Source organism: Lampetra fluviatilis, chromosome 62 (assembly GCF_964198595.1).
Source record: "Lampetra fluviatilis chromosome 62, kcLamFluv1.1, whole genome shotgun sequence".
In the NCBI taxonomy this organism is placed as follows: Eukaryota; Metazoa; Chordata; class Hyperoartia; order Petromyzontiformes; family Petromyzontidae; genus Lampetra; species Lampetra fluviatilis.
Window position 1 is genome coordinate 6047187 of NC_136336.1, and position 27717 is coordinate 6074903.

A 27717-nucleotide genomic window follows, 5' to 3' on the forward strand; every position below is an offset into this window, starting at 1 on the left:
GTTCAACACACACACACACACCGGGCGTACGGTGTGTAAACATCAGCACTGTGGAGACAAAGGCCTGCCGGACGTGGCATTTGCCACCCATACACCTCGTGTACCGTGCCGGCCTTCATAGGTGTTCATTAAGAACACTTTTCCCCCAGTCTGTTAAAGGCTATACGGGGGACCTTTATTTTTGGACCTGCACACGCGTGTATGATTAAGCTGCTGCGCCACGAACCCAGTGACCCGAGTTCGATTCCCGCTCACGGTCGACACCAGTGACAATCGTGTGAACTGGGCCCTCCCCTAGGTCGACTCAGCCTCAAATGAGTACCTGATGCGCTGTGTAAGCATCGCCACTGGGGAGACAAAGGCGGCCGGGCGTGGTGTTGGCCACCCCACCCCCTCTCTCGTGTACCGTGCCGGCCTTCTTGGGTGTTCAGGAAGAGCACTTGCCCCCGCAGTCTTGAATAAGGGGCCGACCATAAATGACGTCACGCGATGTTGGACGATTTTTGACCCCCACGGCGTCACAAAAAATCAGACCCCCCCCTCAAATATGACGTCACAAAGCTCTGCCCCCCCCCCCCGAAAAAATAAAACATGCTTCAAATCGCTTTAAACTATTGTCATTGTAGTGCGTATTTAATGTGGCGCTGCACTCTGATGTTGTAGGAGAAAACATTTATTTAAAAAGTCGATTTAATTAAGATAGAACGTATCGTCTATATTTAGTTAAAGTTGCGCATTTTGATGTGACGTCACATTTCTCCTCAACCCCTCCCCTCCCCCTCGTCACACATCGTCACAAATGTCTGACCCCCGCCCCCCTCCCCCCCCCCCCTGGGTGCGTGACGTCATTTATGGACGGCCCCCTAAGTCCTCGTCAGCTCCGAGGTTCGGAGGTCGCCACTTCACTTCGATCGCGGCGGGTGGGATTATTTGACGCGTCATTTCACGACCGCGGGATGGTGGGAAAATGCCCCCCCAAAAAAAGCCGCTGCATTCGTAAAAGAATGAGCGCGCGTGAGCTTTCGCCGACCAAAATGTTGTAATCGCGCGAGGTGACCGAGCGTGAGAATTTACCGCTCAACAAAAAAAAACGTACACCCGGTCGAGGATTATATTGAATTTCGATTTAAAGCTTTTCGTGACTGCAGGGATTCATCTTCTTGGTTCTTTCGGTAAAGTCACGTAGAAGGGAAGTAATAAAATAATACAAATAAAACATAATAAAAATATATTATTTTATTTTATTATTTTTATTATTTTATTACTTCCCTTCTACGTGACTTTACCGAAAGAACCAAGAAGATGATTATATTGAAGTATCAACTTGCCCATTCCATTGTCGGCGGGTTCACTTGCATTGGCCCTCCGCGAGTGTTTTGTCCTCACGGACAAAATTGCTCATCGATTCAAAAATGGTCCCCGTAAGTGAAATTTAATTCCACCAGAAATTGACAGGTATTTAATATTTCAAGTAAAATAAACGGAATTTATTGATCCCCCCACCCCCCCCCCCCGCACGCACCCCACCGCCCCCACCCCCGCTCCACTTCCCCTTAATTATCAATTGCAGAATATGACTACGGTACTTTACTAATTGTATTGATAAGGAGAGGGCACGGGGCTTGATGCCATTTTATTTTTAGGAACAGATAATTACACGCTGTTAGGATTTACCCTTGGGAGTACAATACCATGTGTATCTGAGTCTGCGAGTGTGTGTGTCTGTCTGCGTGTGTGCGTGCATGTATCTGCGCTATAGTGAGCGATAGTGTAGTGGTTAGCGCAACGCTGCGCTACGAATCTGGCGACCCGCGTTCGATTAATGCTCACAGACAACACCAGTGACGATTATCTGAACCGGTCCTAGGCCTCCCCTAGGTCGATTCAACCTGGTGGCGTGTGTAAACATCGCCACTGGGGAGACAAAGGCGGCCGGGCGTGGTGTTGGCCACCCACCCCTTCGTGTGCCGTGCCGGCCTTCACAGGTGCTGCTTGCTAACAGCACTTGCCCCTACAGTCTGTTAAGGCTACACGGAAGATCTTTGTCTTTGTTTTGGTGTGTGCGTGTGGACTCACTCGAGTGTATATGTGCACACATGTCCCATATTTGGATGTGTTTATGTAAAAATAATGGCTCGGTTTTGTTCCCGAGGCGGAGTTTGTGTGTGTGTGTCTGCGTGAGATTTAGGTCGTAGTTATACTGGTAGGAACGAAGTGGACCAGACCACCAATAGATTAATGTGTCCGTCCGTCCGTCCGTCCGTCCGACTGTCCGTCCGTCCGTCCGTGTATCAACATCGCCCCCTACTGCAAACACTTGGCATGACCCTGTCCGACAAGATGGCCGCCCGTTCCCCCTGCGATCTGTGAATTAAACAAGATGGCCGTCGCTTCCGGCGCATCACGGCAAAACTTTAAACTTCGCTTCAAAATGACTTTACTGAAACGCAGCACGTTTTTAAAAAAAATTACTTTACTGAAACGCAGCACGTTTTTTTTAACACAGAGACAAAAAACATTTATTAACACAGAGACGAGATACATTTAATCGCCTTATTTGTGCACGAAAAGCACGGCGTGAGGCCTAGTGCGGCAGGCTTCGCGAGGCCTAGTGCGGGCTGCCACGTGGTCCAGGCTGCCACGTGGTCCAGGCTGCCACGTGGCCACGCTGTCTGTCAGTAGCATGAAGGAGTAAGATGGGAGTGTTGTGAACGAAAGACAAATAAAGATCGTATTCCAGAAGTCGCTTCCACAACCTTCATTACAGTATGATCACGCTTGTTTACCACAGGGAAGCCTCACCGAGTCTCACAACTCTTTTGCAGGAGCGTCCTGCGAAGTTTTCGCAGTAGGACGTCGATGCTGCTGCTGCTGCCGCTGCTGCGTGCGATGCCTGTCGAGTAACTTCCAGGTAAACTTATCAGCATTCGGATGTTTGGCCCAATATAATTTACATTGTGTGTGTGTGTTTTAGCTGTAGCTAGGTCGACTCAGCCTGAAATGAGTACCTGGTGCGGTGTGTAAACATTGCTACTGGGGGAGACAAAGGCGGACGGGCGTGGTGCTGGCCACCCACCCCCTCTCGTTGTGCCGTGCCGGCCTTCGTAGGTGCCACTCGATAACAGCACTTAGCGCTGCAATCTGTTGAGGTGGTACGGGGGATCTTTGTCTTTGTGCGTGCCGGGAGTGTGGAGCGGTAGTGCAGCGGTTAGCGCGCTGCGCTTCGAACCCTGCCACCCGAGTTCGATTCCTGCTCACAGCCAACACCAGTGACAATTATCTGAACCGGTCCTGGGCCTCCCATTGGTCGACTCAGCCTCACGTGAGCACCTGGTTGCGGTGTGTAATATATAAAATATATATATAAGATGGTTCTTTCGGTAAGGACACGTAGATAGAAGAAAAAATAATAACAATAAAATAATAAAAATGAAAATAAAGTTAATAAAAATATCACGACGTTTCGATCGCAACACCAGCAACCGCTTGTGACTTTACCGAAAGAACCGTAGAATATGAATTCCTGCAGTCACGAAAGTTTTAAGTCATTAACGATATATTTTTGTTACAAATGCCACGAAAAGACAAAAGGAATATGCACGGGGTATTAAACATCTGCTTGGACACAACAAATGAGTCTGTGTGTGAAATATTGAAAATCCACGCAAGTTCGATAACGCCTGGCGGAGTGGAGCGGTAGCAGATTGCCCGTTTCGCGATCGTTAGGGGGGGCTGGGGGGGCATGAAAGTTAAAATCTCAGTTCGTGGGCGATGTTGCCCCCCAGCATTCCTCTGGGTACTAATTAATTATTTAACTAATTACTTAATTAATAATACGGCCAAGAGCACTCAACGTGTCGGGCATCGGGGGGTCTGTCGTTGCCGGCTTTCCCCGTGTGCGCATTTGAGATGTTTCTCCTGCACAATATCCCTGCGGCGGCCTGACCCCCCTCCCCACACCCGACCACCACAACCCCCCCCCCACCACCCCCCGCCCCCCCCAAAAGGGCTTCCGCCCTCCCCTGAAAGGCGTCACCACGGACTGTAACCCGTCGCTTCACCCATCCTCGATTCTAAATTTGAAGCTTTCGTGACTGCAAGGATTCATATTCTTTGGTTTTTTCGGTAAAGTCACGTGGGTAAAAAATTAAAATTAATAAAAGTAAAATAAAAATCACGACGTTTCGTAGGCAACACAAGCTTCCGTCTTCAGGTGGAACCGTCACAGCACGCTCGCTGTATCAAGTAAATGAGAAATTCCAAGAGATCCGACCGCGTATATATACTGGTTGAGGGGGGAGGAGCCAGGACAGGCCCCCTTTTTATTATTATTATTTTTTTATTTTACTTTTATTAATTTTTATTTTTTACCTACGTGACTTTACCGAAAAGACCCAAGAATACCATCCCCGATTCCCACCGACGTCCCTCGCGTCACGTAACCCTCACCCCCGTCGCCGCCCGCCGCTGTTCTGTCCGTCCGTCCAAGGTGCGTGACGGGCGCCGTACGGCGGCGGCGCCACCATGAGCTGGGCATTCCTGACGCGTCTGCTCGAGGAGGTCCACCACCACTCCACCTTCGTGGGCAAGCTGTGGCTCACCGCCCTGGTGGTGCTGCGCGTCGTGCTGGCGGCCGTCGGCGGCGAGACCATCTACTACGACGAGCAGAGCAAGTTCGTGTGCAACACGGGCCAGCCGGGCTGCGAGAACGTCTGCTACGACGCCTTCGCGCCTCTCTCGCACGCCCGCTTCTGGGTGCTCCAGATCATCTTCGTGTCCTCGCCCTCGCTCCTCTACCTGGCCTTCGCCGCCCACAAGGTGGCCAAACGGCCAGGCCGCGGGCGGTGCCGTCGCGGCGGCGGCGGCGGGGGCCACGGGCAGAGCCGCGGCGGCCGCAGGGGCCTCATGATCCACCGAGGGCAGAACCACTTCCTGGAGGAGGGCGAGAGCAACTTGGAGGAGGAGCCCATGATATTCGACGATGCCGTGGGCCGGCAGAGGCACCGGCCCGACAGGGAGCACCGCCACGACGGGCGGCGGAGGATCAGGGAGGAGGGCCTCATGGGCATATACGTCTTCCAGCTCGTCTCCCGGACCGCGCTGGAGGGCGCCTTCCTGGCGGGCCAGTACTTCCTGTACGGCTTCGAGGTGGCGGCGCGGTTCGCGTGCGGCCGGCCGCCGTGCCCGCACGTGGTCGACTGCTTCGTGTCGCGCCCCACCGAGAAGACCGTCTTTTTGTTCGTCATGTACGGCGTCAGCTGCCTGTGCCTGGCGCTCAACGTGTGCGAGATGCTGCACCTGGGCGCGGGCACCGTCCGCGACGCGCTGGCCAGGAAGGACCGGGGCTCGCAGACCGCGCCGCGCGGCTCCCCCGAGTCGGCGTGCGGCCGCGAGTCCGGCGAGGAGATGCCCACGGCGCCGTCGCTGCTCGAGTTCGAGCTGCGGCCCATTTCCAAGGCCTCGCAGACGCCCGAGGGCCTCGCGGCCGCCGCGGCCACCAAGCGGCCCAACGGCATCGCGGAGCCGAGGCGTTGTGGCGGCGCCGACGTGCCGGACGTCTCCCCGCCGCGGAAAAACCTCGCGGAGGGCGGAGGCGTCGACGCGGGGGGCCGTCCGGGCCTGCCGGTGGCCGGGGTAGAGCCGGCGGCTGCGGCGGCGGGCGGGGACGGGATGAGGGGTTCGGACAGCGGCGCCGGTTCGAGCGGCACGGCGGACGAGAACGTGGGCGGCGGGGCGGGGTCGAGCGCGATGGAGCAGAACGTGGCCAACGCCCGGCACGAGCGGACCGCGACGACGCACCAGGCCCCCTCCGAGTCGGACAAGGGGGGCAGCACGAGCAGCAAGCAGAACAGCACCCGGTTGGCCGTGTGGATATGACGTTGCTTTTGTATCGCTGCTGCTGTCATCGTCGTCGTTGCGAATTCGCGTTCGCAGCACGATCGTGCCGACGGAGGGCCAATGAGCGCGAACTGCGGGCGTCCTGATGGGAGTGGGAACGACCCGGCCTTCAGGCGGCTTCCCGGGTGGGACAAAGCGGCGCTGACCGGGGCAGGCAGGCGGCCGTCGCTGCGCGGCGTCGGAGGCGGCTTTCGACGCGACCGCTTCGCCAACACGGATTCGCCAGACAGTGCTGCTGAATGCAAAAAAAAAAAACCCTGCTGCGTTGAGTAGCGGGGAGGTGCGGGGGGCAGAATGCACTGCTAACGTTCGCCATCGGCAGGGAGAAGGAAAACACGCGATTCGTGCGTCCATTCGACAGCACCGAGTTCGTCAACTTTCCGCTTAAATTCTCTCCCCCCGCCAGTTTTCGCGAAGCCCCACTTGTAAAGTGTGCAGCTCCCACCCAGACGATCTTGCGTTGATCGTCCGTTGTCCTTCCCTCGCACCACCACCGATCGGCACGGTTGGCTACGTACGGTGCGAAAGAAGTCCCACAGACGTACGTACAGGCGTCAAGGCGGCCAGCCCAAATCTCGCAGCCCCTGCGCTGAACGCGGGGATGTTTCTCCGAATCGCCAGCCTGCTGTGCATTTGACTGCACAGCCATTTCCACGAGAAGCCTACCCTGCCATGCAAAAACAAAAAACGATGTCTATAGACAATGCATTTAAACGTTCAATAAGCCTGAATGCAATAAAGCCATGTGTACATATGTGTATATCGTTCAAGCAGAGTGTTGTGTGTTTCGCTGCGTGTAAACCGGTGTCTGGCCCACCAGGGTCACCTTTGAGTAAAATTCAGATGTCAGCTGATGCATCCTTTACCAATTAACTATTCATGAAGCCACGAAGGATGAAAAAAATATATTAATAATTCCCCCACTTCCACCCCAACCCCCACCTTTAAGGCAATACGCATTCTCGCATATACGTATAAAAAATTAACCCGTAAAAACAAAGTTTTCACTATAAATCCTTTATATGCGTGTTCAATGGGCCACAACCCAGCCCACATTGGTCTTTGAAACGGGCGGCTAGAGTCCTCTCGTCCTCTGGCTTGAGATGGCTGCCACCTATGGGTCAGATCATTGCCTGCCACCATTAAGCAATTGGTAATTAAATATAATTTTTTTTTTACCTAAAAAGTGTAAAATTTTTAAAAAAAATTTTCACCAAAATAAATTGTCACGCACAATGAGTCTGTGTGCAAAATGTCAGCTCGATTGGATCACGGGAAGTGGGTTAAAAAACGACCGAAAGATTTGCACGGTCGTAAGCAAGCAAGCGAACTTAATATAAATGATGTAATAAAGGATTTAAACAGCCTTAACGGGCTGTTTGGGGTAAGTGCCGTTAGCGAGAAGCAGCAGCACCGACGAATGACGCCACAGCGCACGAGCGTGTGCGATGCGGCCAACACAACGCCCGGCTACCTCCATTACACGAGTACCACACCGACGTTTGCACACGGCACCAGGTGCGCAACACGCAACACGCGCACGTCTGCAACTACGGGGCCTGTAGAATGCACGCCAAATTCGACGTCAGGTCACGATACACCCGGCAAAGAGGTTTCAACGAGGTACTCCCGCGTGCTGGGATGCTTCGTCGGCAAACGGAGGACACCGGGCAAGAACGACGATGCGATGTGACCCGATGGCACGTCGGGAGGAGCTGTACAGGGCAAGCGCGGGGGGGAACAAACGCTCTAAGGCAGGGGTGGGGAACGCCCGGCCCGTGGGCCGTATGAGGCCCGCGAAATCATTTGGTGTGGCCCTGCCAAGGCAACCGCAGGCGAGACTCTAAATTCAATAAATCTAGGAGCAAAAGCAGTTGCGAGCAGCAGCAACATCAATAGCAGCTAACATCACACGCCTCGCCAAAGAGAAGCAGTTCCAGCCCATCACATTAGCATAACAAATGAGATGTGATAGAGCAAATCTGAGATCAGATTTGGAATCGGCACCCTGAAATTAGTCTAAAACAGCTGCAAAAGTCCAGGCCAGAATTTTTTTTTTTTGACCAGTGTTATCAGAGTATGTTTTGCATGCTCACCAAAAGTATTGTGTGGTTAATGCAGACTTGATTCCATGCAAGAGGTATCTATTTTGTCTATGAACATCTTCATGTCACCTGTTTTAATTTCCACAAAGGGTAAAACCCATTCCTATTTTTCATCCTTTGATACTGGCAAAAAAAGTTCCATGACACGGAGGAGACTTTATCTGTCTGCAGTTAAATTGGAGCCCACAGATGCTCTCTGGAATGCGCGATCACACTTAGCCCCGACTCACATTACCCGTGGGAGCTGCAGAACCCGCGCGAAACCTCCAAATTACACTTCCCCATCTTTCCTGCTATCCGCCGAATGCGTCATTCCGCCAGATAAGTGAAGTCATTTTTGCGGATGACCCGGCAGATAATAGGATCCGCGAATGTTCGTCCCCTCCCCACCCTCCGCATCGCATCGCCGTGAATGAGAGGATGAAGACATTATTTATTTTTCTTCTTGGTTCTTTCGGTAAAGTCACGTAGAAGGGAAATAATAAAATAATAAAAATAAAACATAATAAAATAAATATTTTTGTGAGAATTATTTTATTATGTATTATTTTATCATGTTTTATTTTTATTATTTTATTTTTTCCCTTCTACGTGTCTTTACCGAAGGAACCAAGAAGATGAATCCCTGCAGTCACGAAAGCTTTAAATCGAAATTATTTATTTTGTTCTTCCTTGCTCTTAACATTCTCCACAACGACGACGCATCACGAATTATTTCTGGTACGGTACGACACGTTGTTTTTGTGTCCAACTAGGACCCACTCCTCACAACAACAACAAAAATGCCTCTTCTTGGTTCTTTCGGTAAAGTCACGTAGAATGGAAATAATAAAATAATAAAAAATATTATATAATAAAATAATTCTCACGACGTTTCGGCCACAATGTAAGCAGCCGTCCTCAGGTGGAGAACAGGTATGTCGAGAAGACAGAGTCTGAATGACACACCCCAGGCTTGGAGCGTCTATTTAACCAAGGAGATGAATCCCTGCAGTCACGAAAGCTTTAAATCGAAACAAAAATGTCCCTTGCCTAGAGACATCTGCAAGCTCGCCAGCATCGTCGGTTCAAGCAAGCCTGACTCGGTGAGCTGACGAGGCAACGATTGTCGAAACTGGTCCAGAGTTTGTTTTAAATAAGTTCACTATAAATCCTTTATATGCGTGGCGGCTAGAGTCCTTTCGTCCTCTGGCTTGAGATGGCTGCCACCTATGGGTCAGATGATTGCATTGCACCATTAAGCAATTGGTAATTAAATATAATATTTTTGTCCTAAAAAGTGTAAAATTTTGAAAAATAATTTTCACGAACATTAATTGTCACGCACAACGAGTCTGTGTGGAAAATGTCAGCTCAATTGGATCACGGGAAGTGGGTTAAAAAACGACCGAAAGATTTGCATGGTCCTAAGCAAGCAAGCGAACTTAATATAAAGGATTTAAAAAGTGAACACGGCCGAAGAGATGTACTCTCGCAGAAGGCTCATATGGCCGATGGGTTGTTAACAAACAAAAAAACTGCTTCCTTTTCGGTGGAAAGACAAGTATGGGAAGGACGACGTTATTTATTGGGAATAGAGAGGATTCGTTTTTATCCACCCGGAATTGATGAACGGTGTCACATGAAGCTTTGCATTACACCAGATGGCCTTGACGGAGAATGGTCAGGCCGTAAACAAGTTGCCAATGCACGCACGGTGGCGAGTGAGAATGAGATACAGCGCCGCTTGCTAGGATGGGGAAAAAATATCCGACTGTTGCAAAGCTGTTGAAAGTGTCATTTCAAAAAAATATATAAAAAAATAACCCGTAAAACAAAGTTTTTCACTATAAATCCTTTATATGCGTGGTGGCTAGAGTCCTCTCGTCCTCTGGCTTGAGATGGCTGCCACCTATGGGTCAGATGATTGCCTGCCACCATTAAGCAATTGGTAATTAAATATAAAAAAAAATTCCTAAAAAGTGTAAAATTTTGGAAAAAAATTTTCACGAAAATAAATTGTCACGCACAACGAGTCTGTGTGCAAAATGTCAGCTCGATTGGATCACGGGAAGTGGGTTAAAAAACGACCGAAAGATTTGCACGGTCGTAAGCGCGCAAGCAAGAAAGCAAGTGAACTTAATATAAAGGATTTAAAAAGAGAACCGCCAGTGATAAAAGGCGGGTTCTCAAGTGCAGAAAGTTCATGATCTTCGTCTGGTCACCGAAGGAATTCACACCGAAAACACCGTCATGTTACATGAGGGTTTTTTTTATTGAAGCCGATTTGATTCCAGCAACTGAGAATATTGAAGTTGGTCAGACGTGCTAACGACAATCAAAATACGAATAATTTACATCATATTGTCTTTATATTAATAATATAAGCATCTCTAGATGCTCTACAGGAGCAACAAATGGTATCGCATAATTGCGGACAAACTTTCGAGTGACCTCCCACACAATAGCAGTAAAACGAAAAATGCAATCTAGAATATATTAGATACAATTATGAAAGGTAAAACACATCCGGCTGGGCCGTATACTTTCCTACAGAGACTCCTCTACTTACGAACGTTCAACTTCTGAACTTTCAGAGACAGGAACAAACCTTCATTCGAAGCTTTCGTGACTGCAGGAATCCATACTCTTTGGTTCTTTCGGTAAAGTCACGTAGGTAGAAAAAAAATTAACCCGTAAAAACAAAGTTTTTCACTCTAAATCATTTATATGCGTGGCGGCTAGAGTCCTCTCGTCCTCTGGCTTGAGATGGCTGCCACCTATGGGTCAGATGATTGTCTGCCAGCATTAAGCAATTGGTAATTAAATATTTTTTTTCTTCCCCTAAACAGTGTAAAATTTTGGAAAAAAAATTTCACGAACATTAATTGTCACGCACAACGAGTCTGTGTGGATAATGTCAGCTCGATTGGATCACGGGAAGTGGGTTAAAAAACGACCAAAAGATTTGCACGGTCGTAAGCAAGCAACCAAGCACGCAAGCAAGAGAACTTAATATAAAGGATTTAATAACAGATTACGACGTTTCGATCGCAACACAAGCAATCGTCATCAGGTGGGACAACCACAGCAAGAAAAGAACTGCTGAAGTAGGCGAGAGGTCTGCCGTGGCACGAGGTTATATAGTGTATAGTGTAGTGTATAGTGTAGTGTATAGTGTAGTGTATAGTGTAGTGTATAGTGTATAGTGTAGTGTATAGTGTAGTGTATAGTGTAGTGTATAGTGTATAGTAGTGTAGTGTATAGTGTAGTGTATAGTATAGTGTAGTGTATAGTGTAGTGTATAGCGTAGTGTATAGTGTAGTGTATAGTGTAGTGTATAGTAGTGTTGTGTATAGTGTAGTGTATAGTGTAGTGTGTAGTGTATAGTGTAGTGTATAGTGTAGTGTAGTGTATAGTGTAGTGTATAGTGTATAGTAGTGTAGTGTATAGTGTAGTGTATAGTGTAGTGTATAGTGTAGTGTATAGTGTAGTGTATAGTGTATAGTGTAGTGTATAGTGTAGTGTATAGTGTAGTGTATAGTGTAGTGTATAGTGTAGTGTATAGTGTATAGTGTAGTGTGTAGTGTGTAGTGTATAGTGTAGTGTATAGTGTAGTGTAGTGTATAGTGTAGTGTATAGTGTAGTGTATAGTGTAGTGTATAGTGTAGTGTATAGTAGTGTAGTGTATAGTGTAGTGTATACTAGTGTATAGTGTAGTGTATAGTGTAGTGTATAGTGTAGTGTATAGTGTAGTGTATAGTGTAGTGTAGTGTATAGTGTAGTGTATAGTGTAGTGTATAGTGTAGTGTATAGTGTATAGTGTAGTGTAAAGTGTAGTGTATAGTAGTGTATAGTGTAGTGTATAGTGTAGTGTATAGTGTAGTGTATAGTAGTTTAGTGTATAGTGTAGTGTATACTAGTGTATAGTGTAGTGTATAGTGTAGTGTATAGTGTAGTGTATAGTGTAGTGTATAGTGTAGTGTATAGTGTAGTGTGTAGTGTAGTGTATAGTGTATAGTGTAGTGTGTAGTGTATAGTGTAGTGTATAGTGTAGTGTATAGTGTATAGTGTAGTGTATAGTGTATAGTAGTGTAGTGTATAGTGTAGTGTATAGTGTAGTGTATAGTGTATAGTGTAGTGTATAGTAGTGTATAGTGTAGTGTATAGTGTAGTGTATAGTAGTGTATAGTGTAGTGTGTAGTAGTGTATAGTGTAGTGTATAGTGTAGTGTATAGTAGTGTGTAGTGTAGTGTATAGTAGTGTATAGTGTAGTGTATAGTGTAGTGTATAGTGTAGTGTATAGTAGTGTAGTGTATAGTGTAGTGTATAGTGTAGTGTGTAGTAGTGTAGTGTATAGTGTAGTGTATAGTGTAGTGTATAGTAGTGTAGTGTATAGTGTAGTGTATAGTGTAGTGTATAGTAGTGTAGTGTATAGTGTAGTGTATAGTAGTGTATAGTGTAGTGTATAGTGTAGTGTATAGTGTAGTGTATAGTAATGTATAGTGTAGTGTGTAGTAGTGTATAGTGTAGTGTATAGTGTAGTGTATAGTGTAGTGTATAGTAGTGTGTAGTGTAGTGTATAGTGTAGTGTATAGTGTAGTGTATAGTGTAGTGTATAGTAGTGTATAGTGTAGTGTATAGTAGTGTATAGTGTAGTGTGTAGTAGTGTATTGTATAGTGTAGTGTATAGTAGTGTATAGTGTAGTGTATAGTAGGCCTCGGCAGTATGGGCAGTATGGGGCGAGAGAGAAGGGGGGGGGCGGTAAGGAAGCAGGGCAGAAAGTGGACCGCGCAGCAACCCCGACTGCTGTATATATTTTTTTTTATAAAGAGGCTCCTTAAATACCAACGTTTGCCGTATATTTGGAGTTTGCGTGTCTCTCTGTATCGTCATTATCATCATCACGGTGGCTAGGAGATGTTAACTACCTCGCCTGGTATACAGGAGGTCGCGGGTTCGAACACGACCCTGACGCCTGCTGCTGTATATTTGGAGTTTGCATGTTCTTCCCGTGGTCACGTGGATTTTCCTCCAGGTCCTGCGTTTTTTAAATCCTTTATATTAAGTTCACTTGCTTGCTTGCTTGCGCGCTTACGACCGTGCACATCTTTCGGTCGTTTTTTAGCCCACTTCCCGTGATCCAATCGAGCTGACATTTTGCACACAGACTCGTTGTGCGTGACAATTAATTTTCGTGAAAAATTTTTTCCAACATTTTACACTGTTTTGGACAAAAATATTATATTTAATTACCAATTGCTTAATGGTGACAGGCAATCATCTGACCCATAGGTGGCAGCCATCTCAAGCCAGAGGACGAGAGGACTCTAGCCGCCACGCATATAAAGGATTTATAGTGAAAAACTTTGTTTTTACGGGTTATACTTATTTTTACCCTCAACATTTAGAATCAACACCACGTGTTTAATGTATTGGGCTGCTATCCATTTCAACGTGATAAGCCACTTTGTTGAGCAATCATTTGTGGCCAGGTCGCCTCTAAAAAAGATCTATACATCAGCTCAGTGGAACTTACCTGGTAAACAAAAAATAGTTTAGTTTAAATAGATGTCGTCAATGCTACACTGACATTTGGATTACTGCGTGATGTCACTGGGTAAACCCAGCGGAGAACAATCAACTTCCTACGCTTTAAAAGCCACTTGGTAAAATGAACAAAATTAATTTAGACTTCACTCCCACCACAGTCATATTTCATCTCCTTCCTTTGTGGCCTTCTTTGGTCAACCGTTTACATAAATTCCCCTGACTCCCTCCCTCCCTCTCTTGGCAGCTCTACGGGGGTTTCATCCTTCGGCTGCCATCGCCGTGAGCGATGTGCCGATGTACGCTTTTTCGGGCACGGACGTAGATCCTCAAGCGCGTTGGAAAATAGGACCTCAATCACGCGTGTTCTTTGCGAAATGGGTTGGTGGAAGGGGGGGGGGCGGCACCGTTTGTTCAAACTCACACAGAGATCTAAAGATTCACACGGAGACCCGTAGACTCACACAGAGATCTATAGACTCACACAGATATCTATAGACTCACACGGAGACCCATAGACTCACACAGAGATCTAAAGATTCACACGGAGACCCATAGACTCACACAGAGATCTATAGATTCACACGGAGACCCATAGACTCACAGAGACTCACAGAGATCTAAAGATTCACACGGAGACCCATAGACTCACACAGAGATCTATAGATTCACACGGAGACCCATAGACTCACAGAGACTCACAGAGATCTAAAGATTCACACGGAGACCCATAGACTCACACAGAGATCTATAGATTCACACGGAGACCCATAGACTCACAGAGACTCACAGAGATCTAAAGATTCACACGAAGACCCGTAGACTCACACAGAGATCTATAGATTCACACTGACACCCAAAGCCTCAACATAGAGACCCATAGACTGACACTGCGACCCATAGACTCACACAGAGATTCTAGATTTGAAGCTTTCGTGACTGCAAGGATTCATATTCTTAGGTTTTGTCGGTAAAGTCACGTAGGTAAAACATTAAAATTAATAAAAGTAAAATAAAATAAAAATCACGACGTTTCGGAGGCAACACAAGCTTCCGTCTTCAGGTGGAACCGTCACAGCCACGACAGCTGTATCAAGATCTATAGATTCACACTGACACCCAAAGCCTCAACGTAGAGACCCGTAGACTCACACGGACATCGACACGAAGCGGGCATCACCAGAGCGTTGCGCCACTCGGCGACTCCTCACGCAATCACGTGACTCAAACAGCTCGGTGTAAAACCACTGCTGTTACTCGACATCAACACCATCGGCCACGCGGAGGAGAATAATGAATATTAATAAGAATAATTGTCTGGAGTTGTCACATGGAACCCATTTGGCGACACACACACACACTGTGCGGTGTATATAATTGCAGTTATTTCCTGTCTTTAAAACACTCGAAAAAAACACACACAAAAAAGCAAAACAAACATGTTTTCACGTGAACTCTCTCAGTGTCGGTTTGCTTTTGCCTGGCTTTCTTTTTTTAGTACCTTGTGATTTTATTTCATTCTTTGCGCTCTCGAACTGTCGCACAACGACGACTGACGGGTCGGATCGGATTGGATCGCCGCAGCGCCTTGAGATGTGGATGACCCTCCTTCATCCCCCATAAGTCTGTGCGACAGGATGTGGAACCCACGCCATGCACCCCTCAATTCGTATTTCATAGGGTCGTCCCCAGTTTATAGGGGCGCCACGGTGGCTAGGAGATGTTGACTACCTCGCCTGGTATGCAGGAGGTCGTGGGTTCGATTCCGATCCTGACGCCTGCTGCTGTATATTGGAAGTTTGTGTGTCTCTCTCTCTCATCATCATCACGGTGGCTAGGAGATGTTAACGACCTCGCCTGGTATACAGGAGGTCGCGGGTTCGATCCCCACCCTGACGCCTGCTGCTGTATATTTGGAGTTTGCGTGTCTCTCTCTCTCATCATCATCACGGTGGCTATGAGATGTTAACTACCTCGCCTGGTATACAGGAGGTCGCGGGTTCGATCCCCACCCTGACGCCTGCTGCTGTATATTTGGAGTTTGCGTGTCTCTCTCCCCGTGGTGGCTTGGATTCTTCTCCGGGTCCTCCGGTTTTCCCCTGCACATTTAAAATCAACATCACGCTTTTCGAGTATGTGGCTGCTTTTAAATGTCCACGTGATGATGATAAGCCACTTCGTTGAGCTATCATTTGTGATTGCCAGGTCGCTTCTAAAAACGAGCTATATATAGCAGCTCAATGGGTCTTACCTGGTAAAATAAAAAAAATAGTTCAATCTTTATGAGACATTTCCTTTACCAATGGCAAAATATAGTAATAGGTTTTTACCCTTTCAACTGGTACAAAAACTGACACCTTTATACAAGGCATCATGTTTGCAATAACCACAACACAAGCAGTAAAAATGCAAACAAAAAACAACTCTGATAATGACATGGACCAATCAACTTCAAGGACAGTGCATACCATTATCAGAGGTGTTTATTTTTGTTTGCATTTTGACTGCTTGTGTTGTGGTTATTGCAAACATGATGCCTTGTATAAAGTTGTCAGTTTTTGTACCAGTTTAATGGGTAAAAACCTATTGCTATAGTTCAATCTTTGTTTTGTGGTGGCTTCCCCACCACCACCACACCCACCCACCCACCCTTCATTTATTTGTTTATTTCCTCAGCTCGAAAGCTGACAGCTCCATCCAAGCAGATAAATTGTGTGGCTCCCAGGCTCTGCATGGCTTTATTTGGATACATGGAGGCTTGCCAATGGGAATACGTCATGGGAAAAGGTCACAAAGTGAATGAAATCGTTAGCCCAAAGACGCGGACTCAAGCTGTTTACCATCTAGCCCCCCCTCCCTGCCTTAGAGGGATCTGGCAATATGCATGGGGAGGAAGGAGGACCTGGTCATGTTAAGAACGCGACCAATGCGAAACATATACGAAAGGGAGAATAAATAAACCACATTCCTCGATAACATTGCCCTAAAGTGAACACACGTGCGTGCGTGTGTGTGCTTGTGTATGTGTGGCGTTGGCTCAGCCTTAAATGAGTACCTGGTGCGATGCGTAAATATCGCCACTAGGGAGACAAAGGCGGCCGGCCGTGGTGTCGGCCACCCACTCCATCGTGTTCCGTGCCAGCCTTCAAAGGTGCTCGCTAACAGCACTTGCCCCAACAGTTCAATAAGGCCATACGGGGGATCTTTGGTGTTGGCCACCCACCCCCTTGTGTGCCGTGCTGGCCTTCATAGGTACTCGCTAACAGCACTTGCCCCAACAGTCTATTAAGGCTATACGGGGAACCTTTGTCTTTGTATACAACAATGAGCGGAGCGCCGGGCGGCTAAAACACAGCAAGTTGTCGCAGTAGGTGGGCACAGGTGGTGCATCGGCCACTCGTCTCAGTCAGTCGACCCGTGGCACCTGCAGGGTCTGCCACGTAACCTCCTGCCAGCGGGCGTTCGACACTTCACGTGGCCTCAACGTGCACCTAGCCTGGCACAAGCGCCGCGGTGACGTCACCGCACCTCAGTGGCGAATGGCGGTTGTTGTTGTTGTCGTGTATGTGAAATAAGCGACGTTTCAGGCAATGGGCCATTCGTCATCGCACAGAGATCTATCCCACCCACGTGTTAGGCGTTTATTTCATTTTATGAATTGTTGAGAACGCTGGGCCAGGATTGGGCAAAAAATATATAAAAGTAGGCCCACGTTTCATAAGCCACAGCAGTGCGATTAATAATGATGATGTGAAAAATAAGAATAGGTTTTATTACCCTTTTCTGGCATTGAAACGGGTGGTGTTAAGACGTTCAAACACCAAGTAGATGCCTTTTGCAAGGCAATTACGTCCGTATCAACCAACACGGTATCTGTAGTGAACATGCAAACCAACATGCTCTGATAACACTGGTCAACAAAAAAGAATAGAACAAATTCTGGCCTGGACTTTTGCAGCTGTTTTAGACTAATTTCAGGGTGCTGATTCCAAATCTGATCTCAGATTTGCTCCATCACATCTCATTTTTATGCTATCGGCATACCCCATTTTCATTGATTTTTCCCGAAACTAACTCAGACACTTATGATTGCAAGTTGTTGCGAGTCAGTGACTACTTTAGTGTTAAAATATGGCGCTGTATTTTTAGGATAGTGCGTTTATAATATCATTTCATGTAGATATCCACATTTATTTAATATTTTTCTTCCGCAGTTTTTATTGAAAATGCAATATTTGATATCTCAAAAACTGATGCCAGATTTGGAATCAGCACCCCAACATTACCTTAAAACCGTTGGAATACCTTATGCCAGAAAAAGTGTGTTGACCAGTGTAGAATCTATGCATTGACCTTGAAACTGATTGGCCCTACACCAGCAGCCTTCATGAGCGAGTCTCGCCGGTGTCAGACCAGAGAAGGTCAAAAGTTGAACAATGCCAAGTTATTGCCACACGTCTCAGAGAATGTAAAGCTCGGGGTGAGAAGCTTCATCATGGGAGCCCTTTTTGTCAATATCAAATTATTACAAATAAGAATAGGTTTTACCCTTTCTGGCAATACAACAGGAGTTGTGTTAATATTCTAAATTTGAAGTTTTCGCGACTGCAAGGGTTCATACTCTTTGTGTTTTTTTCGGTAAAGTCACGTAGGAAAAGAAACATATTTTTTTTATTCTTGGTTTTTTTCGGTAAAGTCACGTAGGTAAAAAAAATAAAACGAATTTTTATTTTTTTTACCTACGTGACTTTACCGATAAAACCAAATAGTATCGGTGTTAAGATGTTCACCAAATAGAAACCTTTTGCAAGGGATCACGTTACTGCATTAACCACACACACAGTACTTGCGATGAACATGCAAACAAACAGGGCTCTGATGATGTTTGCATTGACCTTGAAACGGATTGGCCGACGCCAGAGGCAGCAGCCTTCTTCAGGGCCTCGTCTCACCACCAGGGTCAGACCAGAGAACAGCGCCGAAAGGCGAACAGTGCACAGACAATGCCACACGTAGCAAGAGCATCTATAGCTCGGGGTGAGAAGCTATATCGTCAGTACTGGCAAAAAGGTCCCATGATGATGATAATAATAATAATTTACATTTATAATTTATATTTGCGCCGCCGCGTATGGAAATCAGACGGAGTCAACAGCGGTAAATAACCAAAACTAAGGGGGGGGGGGAGAGGACATTTTTTAAGAGGTGACTTTTCAGGGCAATATTTGCATAGCTCTATTGATTGTCATATTACTGGTAGGAAACTCCTGGTTACACCAGCCCACAGGGGATTATTGTGTCCGTCGTGCAGGGAGGGGCTGGGTGGGGAGGGAGGGGCTGGGTGGGGAGGGGAGGGTGGGGAGGGGCTTGGTGGGGAGGGTGGGGCTGGGTGAGGGGTGGGAGGGGTGGGGCTGGGTGGGGAGGGGCTGGTCACCCCGTGGTGCCCTTATAAAACTCAACGTTTAACCTACTCATGCCGGCTTGTGCCCGCCCTCACAGTCGGGCATATTTGCGGAATACACCACGCCGCCGTTGACCCTGGCCTTTGACCGAGCAACCCAACGTTCCTACCAGCTCCCTCTGCAGGAATGTGTTTAGTTGTGACCTTGCTGCTGTAGTGAACTTGCAAAAATAAGTGGTTAAATCTTGATTTGAAGCTTTCATGACTGCAGGAATCCATACTCGTTGGTTCTATCGGTAAAGTCACGTATTTAGAAATAAAATACGACGTGTCGCCAGTAACCTATATAGCCTCTTGCCACGGCAGCTCTCTCACCCACTTTAGCTATTTTTGTTTTTTGCTGTGGTTGTCCCACCTGATGACGAACGCTTGTGTTGCGCCCGAAACGTCGTGATTTGTTTTATTTTATTTTATTTCTAACTACGAACCAAAGAGTATGAATAAGTGAGATTTCGATTTAAAGCTTTCGTGACTGCAGGGATTCATCTTCTTGGTTCTTTCGGTAAAGTCACGTAGAATGGAAATAATAAAATAATAACATTTAAACATAATAAAATAATTCTCACGACGTTTCGGCCACAACGCAAGCAGCCGCCCTCAGGTGAAGAACAGAGCTGTCGGTAAGACAGCGTCTGAATGGACGGCTGCTTGCGTTGTGGCCGAAACGTCGTGAGAATTATTTTATTACGTAAAATTTGTATTATTTTATTATTTCCCTTCTACGTGACTTTACCGAAAGAACCAAGAAGATGAATAAGTGGTTACACTTGTCCCATGCCGTGACCCCGTGGCCCTGGCGAATAGACTGTCCTGGGTAAAAACAAGCACTTCTGTTGAAGTCGGTGGACATTTAAACAACAACAAAAAATGAAAGCCAATAGTTTCCATAAATACATTCTCACTAGTAGTAGGTGTTAAGGAATTTTTCCCTCGGAAGCAACTTTTCGGATTATGCGGAGGTGTTCTTCTGGTGACGGGAAGACATTAGAGAAACAAATCTGTTCTGAACAAGGCCATGAGGCGAGCTTAATCTTACCTGGGTTCACCTTTGCCTTGACCCACGCCCTGGAATTTATTTATTTTATGGGTTTTTTTTACCAGGTAAGGCCCATCTGAGCTATGTAGCTCGTGTTCAGAAGTGACCTGGCTGTCAAAATTGATAGCTCAACGAAGTGGCTCATCATCATCATCATGTGGACATTGATAGCAGCCAAATACCCATGAACGCGTGACGTTGATTCTAGAATAATCCACGCGACCACAGGAAGAGAGACACGCAAACTCGAAATATACAGCAGCAGGCGTCAGGGTCGGGGTCGAACCAACGACCTCCTGCATACCAGGCGAGGTAGTTAACATCTCCTCGCCACTGTGATGATGATGAGAGAGAGAGACACGCAAACTCCAAATATACAGCAGCAGGCGTCAGGGTCGGGATCGAACCAACGACCTCCTGTACACCAGGCGAGGTCGTTAACATCTTGCCACCGTGCACCCTTTTCATCTTCACAGATCTGCCATCCGCGACATAAAACTAACCTCGATTGTCTCGTCGATTTTTCTGCATTTTATTAACATCCGTTGTAAGTAAGTGACGAGGCAAGGGGGGAGGGCGACACGTACATTTCTCGAGAGGCAACAAGTTTGGACTTGTGTGTGACGGTGGCTGTTCGGTGACTGCCTGTGGCTCGTGGCCTGGGCCTTTTGGGGATGGTCCCCCCTCTAAGTAGTACTAATCACATACCTGCATTTCCCATATCCCTTCCCTTTGATGCTGCTAATCCTGCATAATGCACGGGCATGAGTAGTACTAATCACATACCTGCATTTCCCATATCCCTTCCCTTTGATGCTGCTAATCCTGCATAATGCACGGGCATGAGTAGTACTAATCACATACCTGCATTTCCCATATCCCTTCCCTTTGATGCTGCTAATCCTGCATAATGCACGGGCATGAGTAGTACTAATCACATACCTGCATTTCCCATAAATATGCTAAATGCCTCTTGATATGCAAATTCTTTTGTCAAGGCGCTCTTTTCCCCCCTTCCAACTCAGCTTATATATATGCTCCATGCACGTGTGCTGTTTCATTCAGACGCTGTCGCCTCGACAGACCTGGTTTCACCTGAGGACGGCTGCTTGCGTTGTGGCCGAAACGTCGTGAGAATTGTTTTATTAAGTTTTATTTTTATTATGTTATTACTTCCCTTCTACGTGACTTTACCGAAAGAACCAAGAAGATGGTCCCCCCTCTCTTACACAATGCTGTCGCTGAGAGCAAAGCAAATCGTTGAGGTTTGCCCCCAACTGTTCTTGTTGAGAAGAAAATATAAACCGAGGTTTACAGAGAGAGAGAGAGGGGAGTCGATTCGGTCGGGGTCACGTGTCGCGCTTGTTGCAGAGGTTTGTGCGTGGTTCGCACCCCCGACGGCTGCCCTGGTAAATACCGCAAACCCCGCGCCGTCCCGCTTAGCTGTTGACGATGTTTTCTTTTTCAAGATCCCCGTGGACCAGATCTGCAAAAGAGTCGGCGTCGTGGTCCAATCATGGGACCTTTTTTTTGCCGGTATCAAAGTAAGAAAACTAAGAAGAGGTTTTATCCCCTTTGGGGCCATCCATTTAGTACGTACGCATGGAGGGGGGAGGCGGGGTTCACCCAAATGCGTACGCTTGCGTATGGGGGGTCTACTGACAATGTACGCATAGGAAACGGTGGGGGGGGGTGAATCCTCGATAATAATGTTTGTCTATATTGGCCTTCACATGAGTTAGATATTCCAGCGTTGGACTATCTGTTTGCTGAAACGCGTCAATATTGTTAATCCTTCTTCTTGGTTCTTTCGGTAAAGTCACGTAGAAGGGAAGTAATAAAATAATAAAAATAAAACATAATAAAATAATTCTCACGACGTTTCGGCCACAACGCAAGCAGCCGTCCTCAGGTGAAAACCAGGTCTGTCGAGGCGACAGCGTCTGAATGAAACAGCACACGTGCTTGGAGCATATATATAAGCTGGGTTGGAAGGGGGGGGAGGGCGCCTTGACAAAATAATTTACATAATCCTTGATCGTTTCTGATTAAAAATCGGCCGTTCGAATGGATTCGGGGGGGGGGGGGTGCATCAGGCGTACGTACGCAGGTGGGCGGGAAGTAAAACGTCCGCGTGTGTACAGGGAGGGGGGGAGGGGTCAAGTTTTGGCAGATGTTTGCGTACTGAATGGATGGCCCATTTCCGGCAATAAAACAGGAGTTGTGTTTAGATGTCCAAAGACCAAAAATAAACCTTTTGCAAGGAATCAAGTATTGCGTTAACCACACATGCAAACAAACATGGCTCTGATAATATCTGCATTGTCTTTGAAACGTATTGGCCTACAGCAGAGACTCCCTTCTTTCGGGGCCTAGTTTCAACAGTGTCAGACCAGAGGTTGCTAAAATGCGAGCAGTTCCTAAGACAAGGCAGGTATCAGAGCATATATAGCTCTGGGTAGGCAGCTATATCAAGGGACACCTTTACTTCACCTCCTGATTTCATTGCCAAAAAGGATAAAACCCATTCTTGTTTTTCATGTCGTGGTCCAAATCTATTATAAAATGCCCGGCGTTGTTTTGTCCGTCAATTAAATGATAAGATCCTTTCAGAGGGACTGAATTAAAAAGTTAGAGAGTGCACTCCCCTCCCTCCCAAAAGTGGGGGTCAAAAATGTTGATTCAACAGGTCGACAACAATTGTCGATCTTCCCAAACAAAAAATAAATACAATTTGAAGGCATATATGCCTACACACCCTACATACAATAGAGTCAGTCGTATCTCCTATAGAGTCAGGAGTCTCTACTCATACTACACCTGTACCTAGCCACACGGCAATAACCTGTACTGGCGAACCCTTTTCCTGGTGTCTCTCGCTGCGTCTTCTTCGATGTGCGTGCGTTTCCTCCAACCACCGTTTCAACGCCTCTCTCGTCTTGTGCGTTATCCCTTGAAGGGGGGGGGGAAGGGCAGTTGACATTGTTGTCTTTGTTGTTGTTGTTATTGTCTATGTTGTCGTTTTTTGTCGCTGTTGTCATCTCTGTTGTTGTTTTCTCTGTTGTTGTTTTCACTTGTTTTTATCTCTGTTGCTTTTGTCTCCGTTGTTGTTGTGTCTGTTGTTGTTTTATTGTCTGTTGTTGATGTTGTCTCCGTTGTTGTTGTGTCTGTTTTTTTTGTCTCTGTTGTTGTGTCTGTTGTTGTTTTTTTTGTCTCTGTTGTTGTGTCTGTTGTTGTTGTCTCTGTTGTTGTCTCCACTGTTGTTGTTATTGTTGATGCCGCCGTGGCTCGAGCAACGCCGTGCACCTCTCGTGCAATACAGCCGTGGCAACGACCGGCTCAACGGGAAGTGCCAACCGCGTGACGCTGTGGGTCTTCACTGCAAGGCCCCCACGGGGCCACTGGCAGGCTCCCTGGTGGCCTTTAGTGCGGCCCCTGACGTGCGCCCCTCCCCCCACGACCACACACAAACAGTGACAACACCCCATCATCATCATCATCGTCGTGCAGCTGTCAAACCACAACAATGGTTTCATGAGAGTTTTTGGGTTAGATCTCGTAAATATAAACGTGTCCTTAAACCCGAAGGTTTGGCACGTAGCACAAAACGCGCCAATGAGTTACTACTTCGGCACACGGGTTGAGCGTTGGACAGTAAAGCCCCAAAAACGTTTACCACGGGATAATATTGGTGGCGAAAGCCTACGCGTTAAAAGCCGACGAACCAAATGGTGTCAGATGGCGTGGCGAGGCCTCGCGCGATGACGATGTCTTATTGGCGAAAGCGGGCCATAACATCTGGGAATTAGCGGAGAAACGCTGGCGCGACGGATCAAAATTAACTCGAACTCAGCGGCTGCCAGGAGTTGCCTGTCTTGCAAAGCGTCGCCGCTGTAAGGGAAGTCGGGGGCAACTCCACCGAGGTCCGACGCGTCATGATAATCCGTGAAGACCGCTTATTGTAAAGTTCGTTATTTTCTGCGGAAGGACGGCCGGAATGCCAATATTCCTCTCCTCTCGACGAACAGAAAACTCAAGTGAGCAAAAACATCGTTACTATTTTCAATTCACCCGTTTCTCGTTGTCAGCGCTCGAAAACGGCTGTGAGCCAACCACGCGGAAGACCACAGTCCATAATGTTCCAAATTTGGTAAAAATTTAATTGGGATGAAAAACAAAAAAACCAGCACGTACAAAGCACAAAGACAAAGATCCCCCGTGTAGCCTGTACACAGACTGTTGGGGCAAGGGCTGTTAGCGAGTAGCACCTACGAAGGCCGAAACGGCACACAAGGGTGTGATTGGCCAGCACCACGCCCGGCCGCCTTTGTCTCCCCAGTGGTGATGTTTACGCATCGCACCGGGTACTCATTTGAGGCTGAGTCGACCCAGGGGAGGCCCAGGACCAGATAATCGTCACCGGCGTTGGCCGTGAGTGGGAATCGAACCCGGGTCGCCGGGTTCGTAGCGCAGCGTAGCGCTAACCGCTTCCCACACACACGAATGGGAGAGTAACATCGCCCCCCCCTCCTACTGCCAAGCCGGTGAGCTGCGTCCAATTTGTACCACACAGGGACAACTACCACTGGGGGGAGAAAAGTGACCTCCCCTTGGCTAAGATTGCAGCCGGGAGGGGGGGGGGGTAGGGGGGGTGAGGGGGGATGAGATGAGATGACGTCCAAGGTGCTTCTGCCGTGCCACTGCGCTCTCCTCAGAAGAGGCCTTTGGCTTTCTTCAGCTCTTTCTGCCTCCACTGGGGCAGGCCGGCGAACTGCGATGGAGACATCTCGAAGATCCTCTCGAAGTCCTCGCTGCCGAGGTAGACCTGGGGGGAGCACGGCGGGGGGACGGGCGGAGACGATGCGACCATGATCAGTATTCTTAGGTTTTTTCGGTAAAGTCACGTAGGTAAAAAATTACAATTAATAAAAGTAAAATAAAATAAAAAATAAAAATCACGACGTTTCGGAGGCAACACAAGCTTCCGTCTTCAGGTGGAACCATCACAGCACGATTGCTGTATCAAGTGAGAGAAATTCCAAGGACACAGTATTTGTATATATACTGGTTGAGGGTGGGAGGAGCCAAGGTAGGCCCTGAATATTATTTATGATGAGCAGTGTTCGTAGAAGGAGAAGAAGTCAGAGAAGACGAAGAAGAGTTGGCGACAAGTCAGTGATTGCATTCCTCATGATAATTGATCATTGGTTTTTTACCCTTTTGTCTGGCAACAAAACTGTCATGTTTGCATAGACCACAAAACCAGCAGTCGGAATGCAAACAAAAAACACAACCATGATGATGTATGCACTGTCCTTGAAATTGATTGGTCCACACCCGAGACAGCTTTCCTTAGAGCCTAGTCTCACATGGTGTTGGACCAGATGACGCCAAAAGGCGCACGAAAAGGTGTCAGTTTTGTTGCCAGATAAAAGGGTCATAAAAAACAATTATCATATTTTGCTACTGGTAAATGAGGCTCCAATGGTGCATTCCTCATTTTTGAGAACCTCCCGAAAGGCCCAGGCCACGAGCCACAGGCAGCCACCCCACGGCCACCGTCACACACAAGTTCCAACTTGTTGCCTCTAGAAATATACAAACCGCTTCCCCCTCGCCTCGTAACTTACTTACAACGGTCCACACCTGAGACAGCTTTCCTTAGAGCCTAGTCTCACATCTACGAGTGCACAGAGAACTGGCCGGTCCCCACTGCGCATGCTGCACCACCATCCCCGCCACTCACCTCTTTCTTGCTGCACCACCGTCCCCGCCACTCACCTCTTTCTTGCTGCACCACCGTCCCCGCCACTCACCTCTTTCTTGCTGCACCACCGTCCCCGCCACTCACCTCTTTCTTGCTGCACCACCGTCCCCCGCCGCTCACCTCTTTCTTGCTGCACCACCGTCCCTGCCACTCATCTCTTTCTTGCTGCACCACCGTCCCCCGCCGCTCACCTCTTTCTTGCTGCACCACCGTCCCTGCCACTCACCTCTTTCTTGCTGCACCACCGTCCCCCGCCGCTCACCTCTTTCTTGCTGCACCACCGTCCCCCGCCGCTCACCTCTTTCTTGCTGCACCACCGTCCCCCGCCGCTCACCTCTTTCTTGCTGCACCACCATCCCCGCCACTCACCTCTTTCTTGCTGCACCACCATCCCTGCCACTCACCTCTTTCTTGCTGCACCACCATCCCCACCACTCACCTCTTTCTTGCTGCACCACCATCCCCGCCGCTCACCTCTTTCTTGCTGCACCACCATCCCCGCCACTCACCTCTTTCTTGCTGCACCACCATCCCTGCCACTCACCTCTTTCTTGCTGCACCACCATCCCCGCCACTCACCTCTTTCTTGCTGCACCACCATCCCCGCCGCTCACCTCTTTCTTGCTGGGGTCCACGCCATGCGGCAGATCCTCCGTCGCGACGTTCACGAGGCACTCCGGGGGGAAGGGCCCAGAGTGGGCACCATCCACCTCATTCCCGCCGGGCTGGTGACCCCCGCCGTGGCCTGCCTGAGCTGCCACCGCCCCGCCGGCTCCGGCTCCGCCGGCGGTCCCCGCTCCGGCGCTCGTCATCTGCGTCGCGCCTCCCACGGAATTCTGGGTAGCGCCGCCCCCCTCCGCCGCCGCCGACGCCGGCGGCCTTGGCGGAGGCCTTCTCGTCCACGGTGCTCTTGTAGCCTTGCGGCTGGAGCCCCGACACTCCGACTCCCGGCAACTTGCTCCCCGAGGATGCCTTGGCGCCGGCGACTTTGCCGCCACCGCCGGCGGTGGCCGCTGGCGCCTTGCCACTTCCGCCGCCCGGCTTGCTTTGACCCCCGACGCTCGCCTTGTTGTTCATGTCCTGCCGGGACGAGGGGGTGAACGGACGTCGATATTCCGTGCCGTGACCCCCACGGGAGAAGCGAGATTTTTTTTTTTTTTTACCAAGGTAGGCCCACTTAGCTGTGGAAAGGCGACCTGGCCACAAATGATGGCTCGACACAGTGGTTGGAAATGTAGAGCAGCAGCCAGATACCCGAAAAGCACGTTTATAAACAACAACACGGACATCATCAACGTTGCAGAGAACGAGTGAGTACAGCAGCGGGCCTCCTCGAGAGATAACCACACGACCGACAGAACGAGGAGTTTGACGGCCATAATCGAAACGGCACAAGTGTGATAATATGAGAGAAAGAGGCAGGGGAGAGAGACCGGGGGGGGGGGGGGGGATGGGGGAGTGGGGTTGGAGGTGGAGAGCGGTGCCATCATTGGTGGAGTGGAGTGGAACTCACCACAGTGATCTGGGAGATCCCCGTCACATCCCCGAGCTCCAGCTTGAGATCTTCGTAAGACTTGGCGCTCTGGAATGACACGGTGAACGGGAGGCATGAGAAGGCGGCCACTTTGGCTAGGAGATGTTAACTCCCTAGCCTGGTATACAGGAGGTCGCGGGTTCGATCCCAACGCTGACGACGCCTGCTGCTGTATATTTGGAGTTTGCGGGGGTCTCTCTCTAATCATCATCATCATCATCACGGTGGCTAGGAGATGTTAACTCCCTCGCCTGGTATACAGGAGGTCGCGGGTTCGATCCCAACCCTGATGACACCTGCTGTATATTTGGAGTCTGCAGTGTCTCTCTATCCCCTTGGTTGCGTGGATTTCCCCCCCCCCCCGGTTTTTCCCTCCACATTTAGAA

At 48.4% G+C, this 27717-nt stretch overlaps 2 protein-coding genes and 1 pseudogene across 3 annotated transcripts in view; 2 read left to right on the forward strand and 1 right to left on the reverse strand.

Annotated features, from left to right (window-relative positions):
• Positions 1–21443, forward strand: part of LOC144951398 (uncharacterized) — a 493651-nt gene extending 472208 nt beyond the window's left edge. The window contains exons 3-4 of the mRNA XM_078881637.1: positions 21114–21160; positions 21402–21443. Coding sequence (XP_078737763.1) covers positions 21114–21160; positions 21402–21443 — 89 coding nt within the window. The remainder of the gene's footprint in view (positions 1–21113; positions 21161–21401) is intronic.
• LOC144951426 (gap junction gamma-1 protein pseudogene) lies at positions 2898–5877 on the forward strand (annotated as a pseudogene). Its single transcript, XR_013640480.1, has 2 exons — positions 2898–2911; positions 4490–5877. The product of XR_013640480.1 is annotated as a gap junction gamma-1 protein pseudogene (transcript).
• A 2714-nt stretch (positions 21444–24157) lies between the features above and the next one.
• The window catches only part of LOC144951446 (villin-1-like), a 66244-nt gene continuing 62684 nt past the window's right edge, over positions 24158–27717 (reverse strand). Inside the window, 4 exon segments of the mRNA XM_078881713.1 lie at positions 24158–24855; positions 26412–26651; positions 26653–26877; positions 27311–27379. Of these exon segments, the coding sequence (XP_078737839.1) occupies positions 24742–24855; positions 26412–26651; positions 26653–26877; positions 27311–27379 (648 nt within the window). The 3' untranslated portion in view covers positions 24158–24741.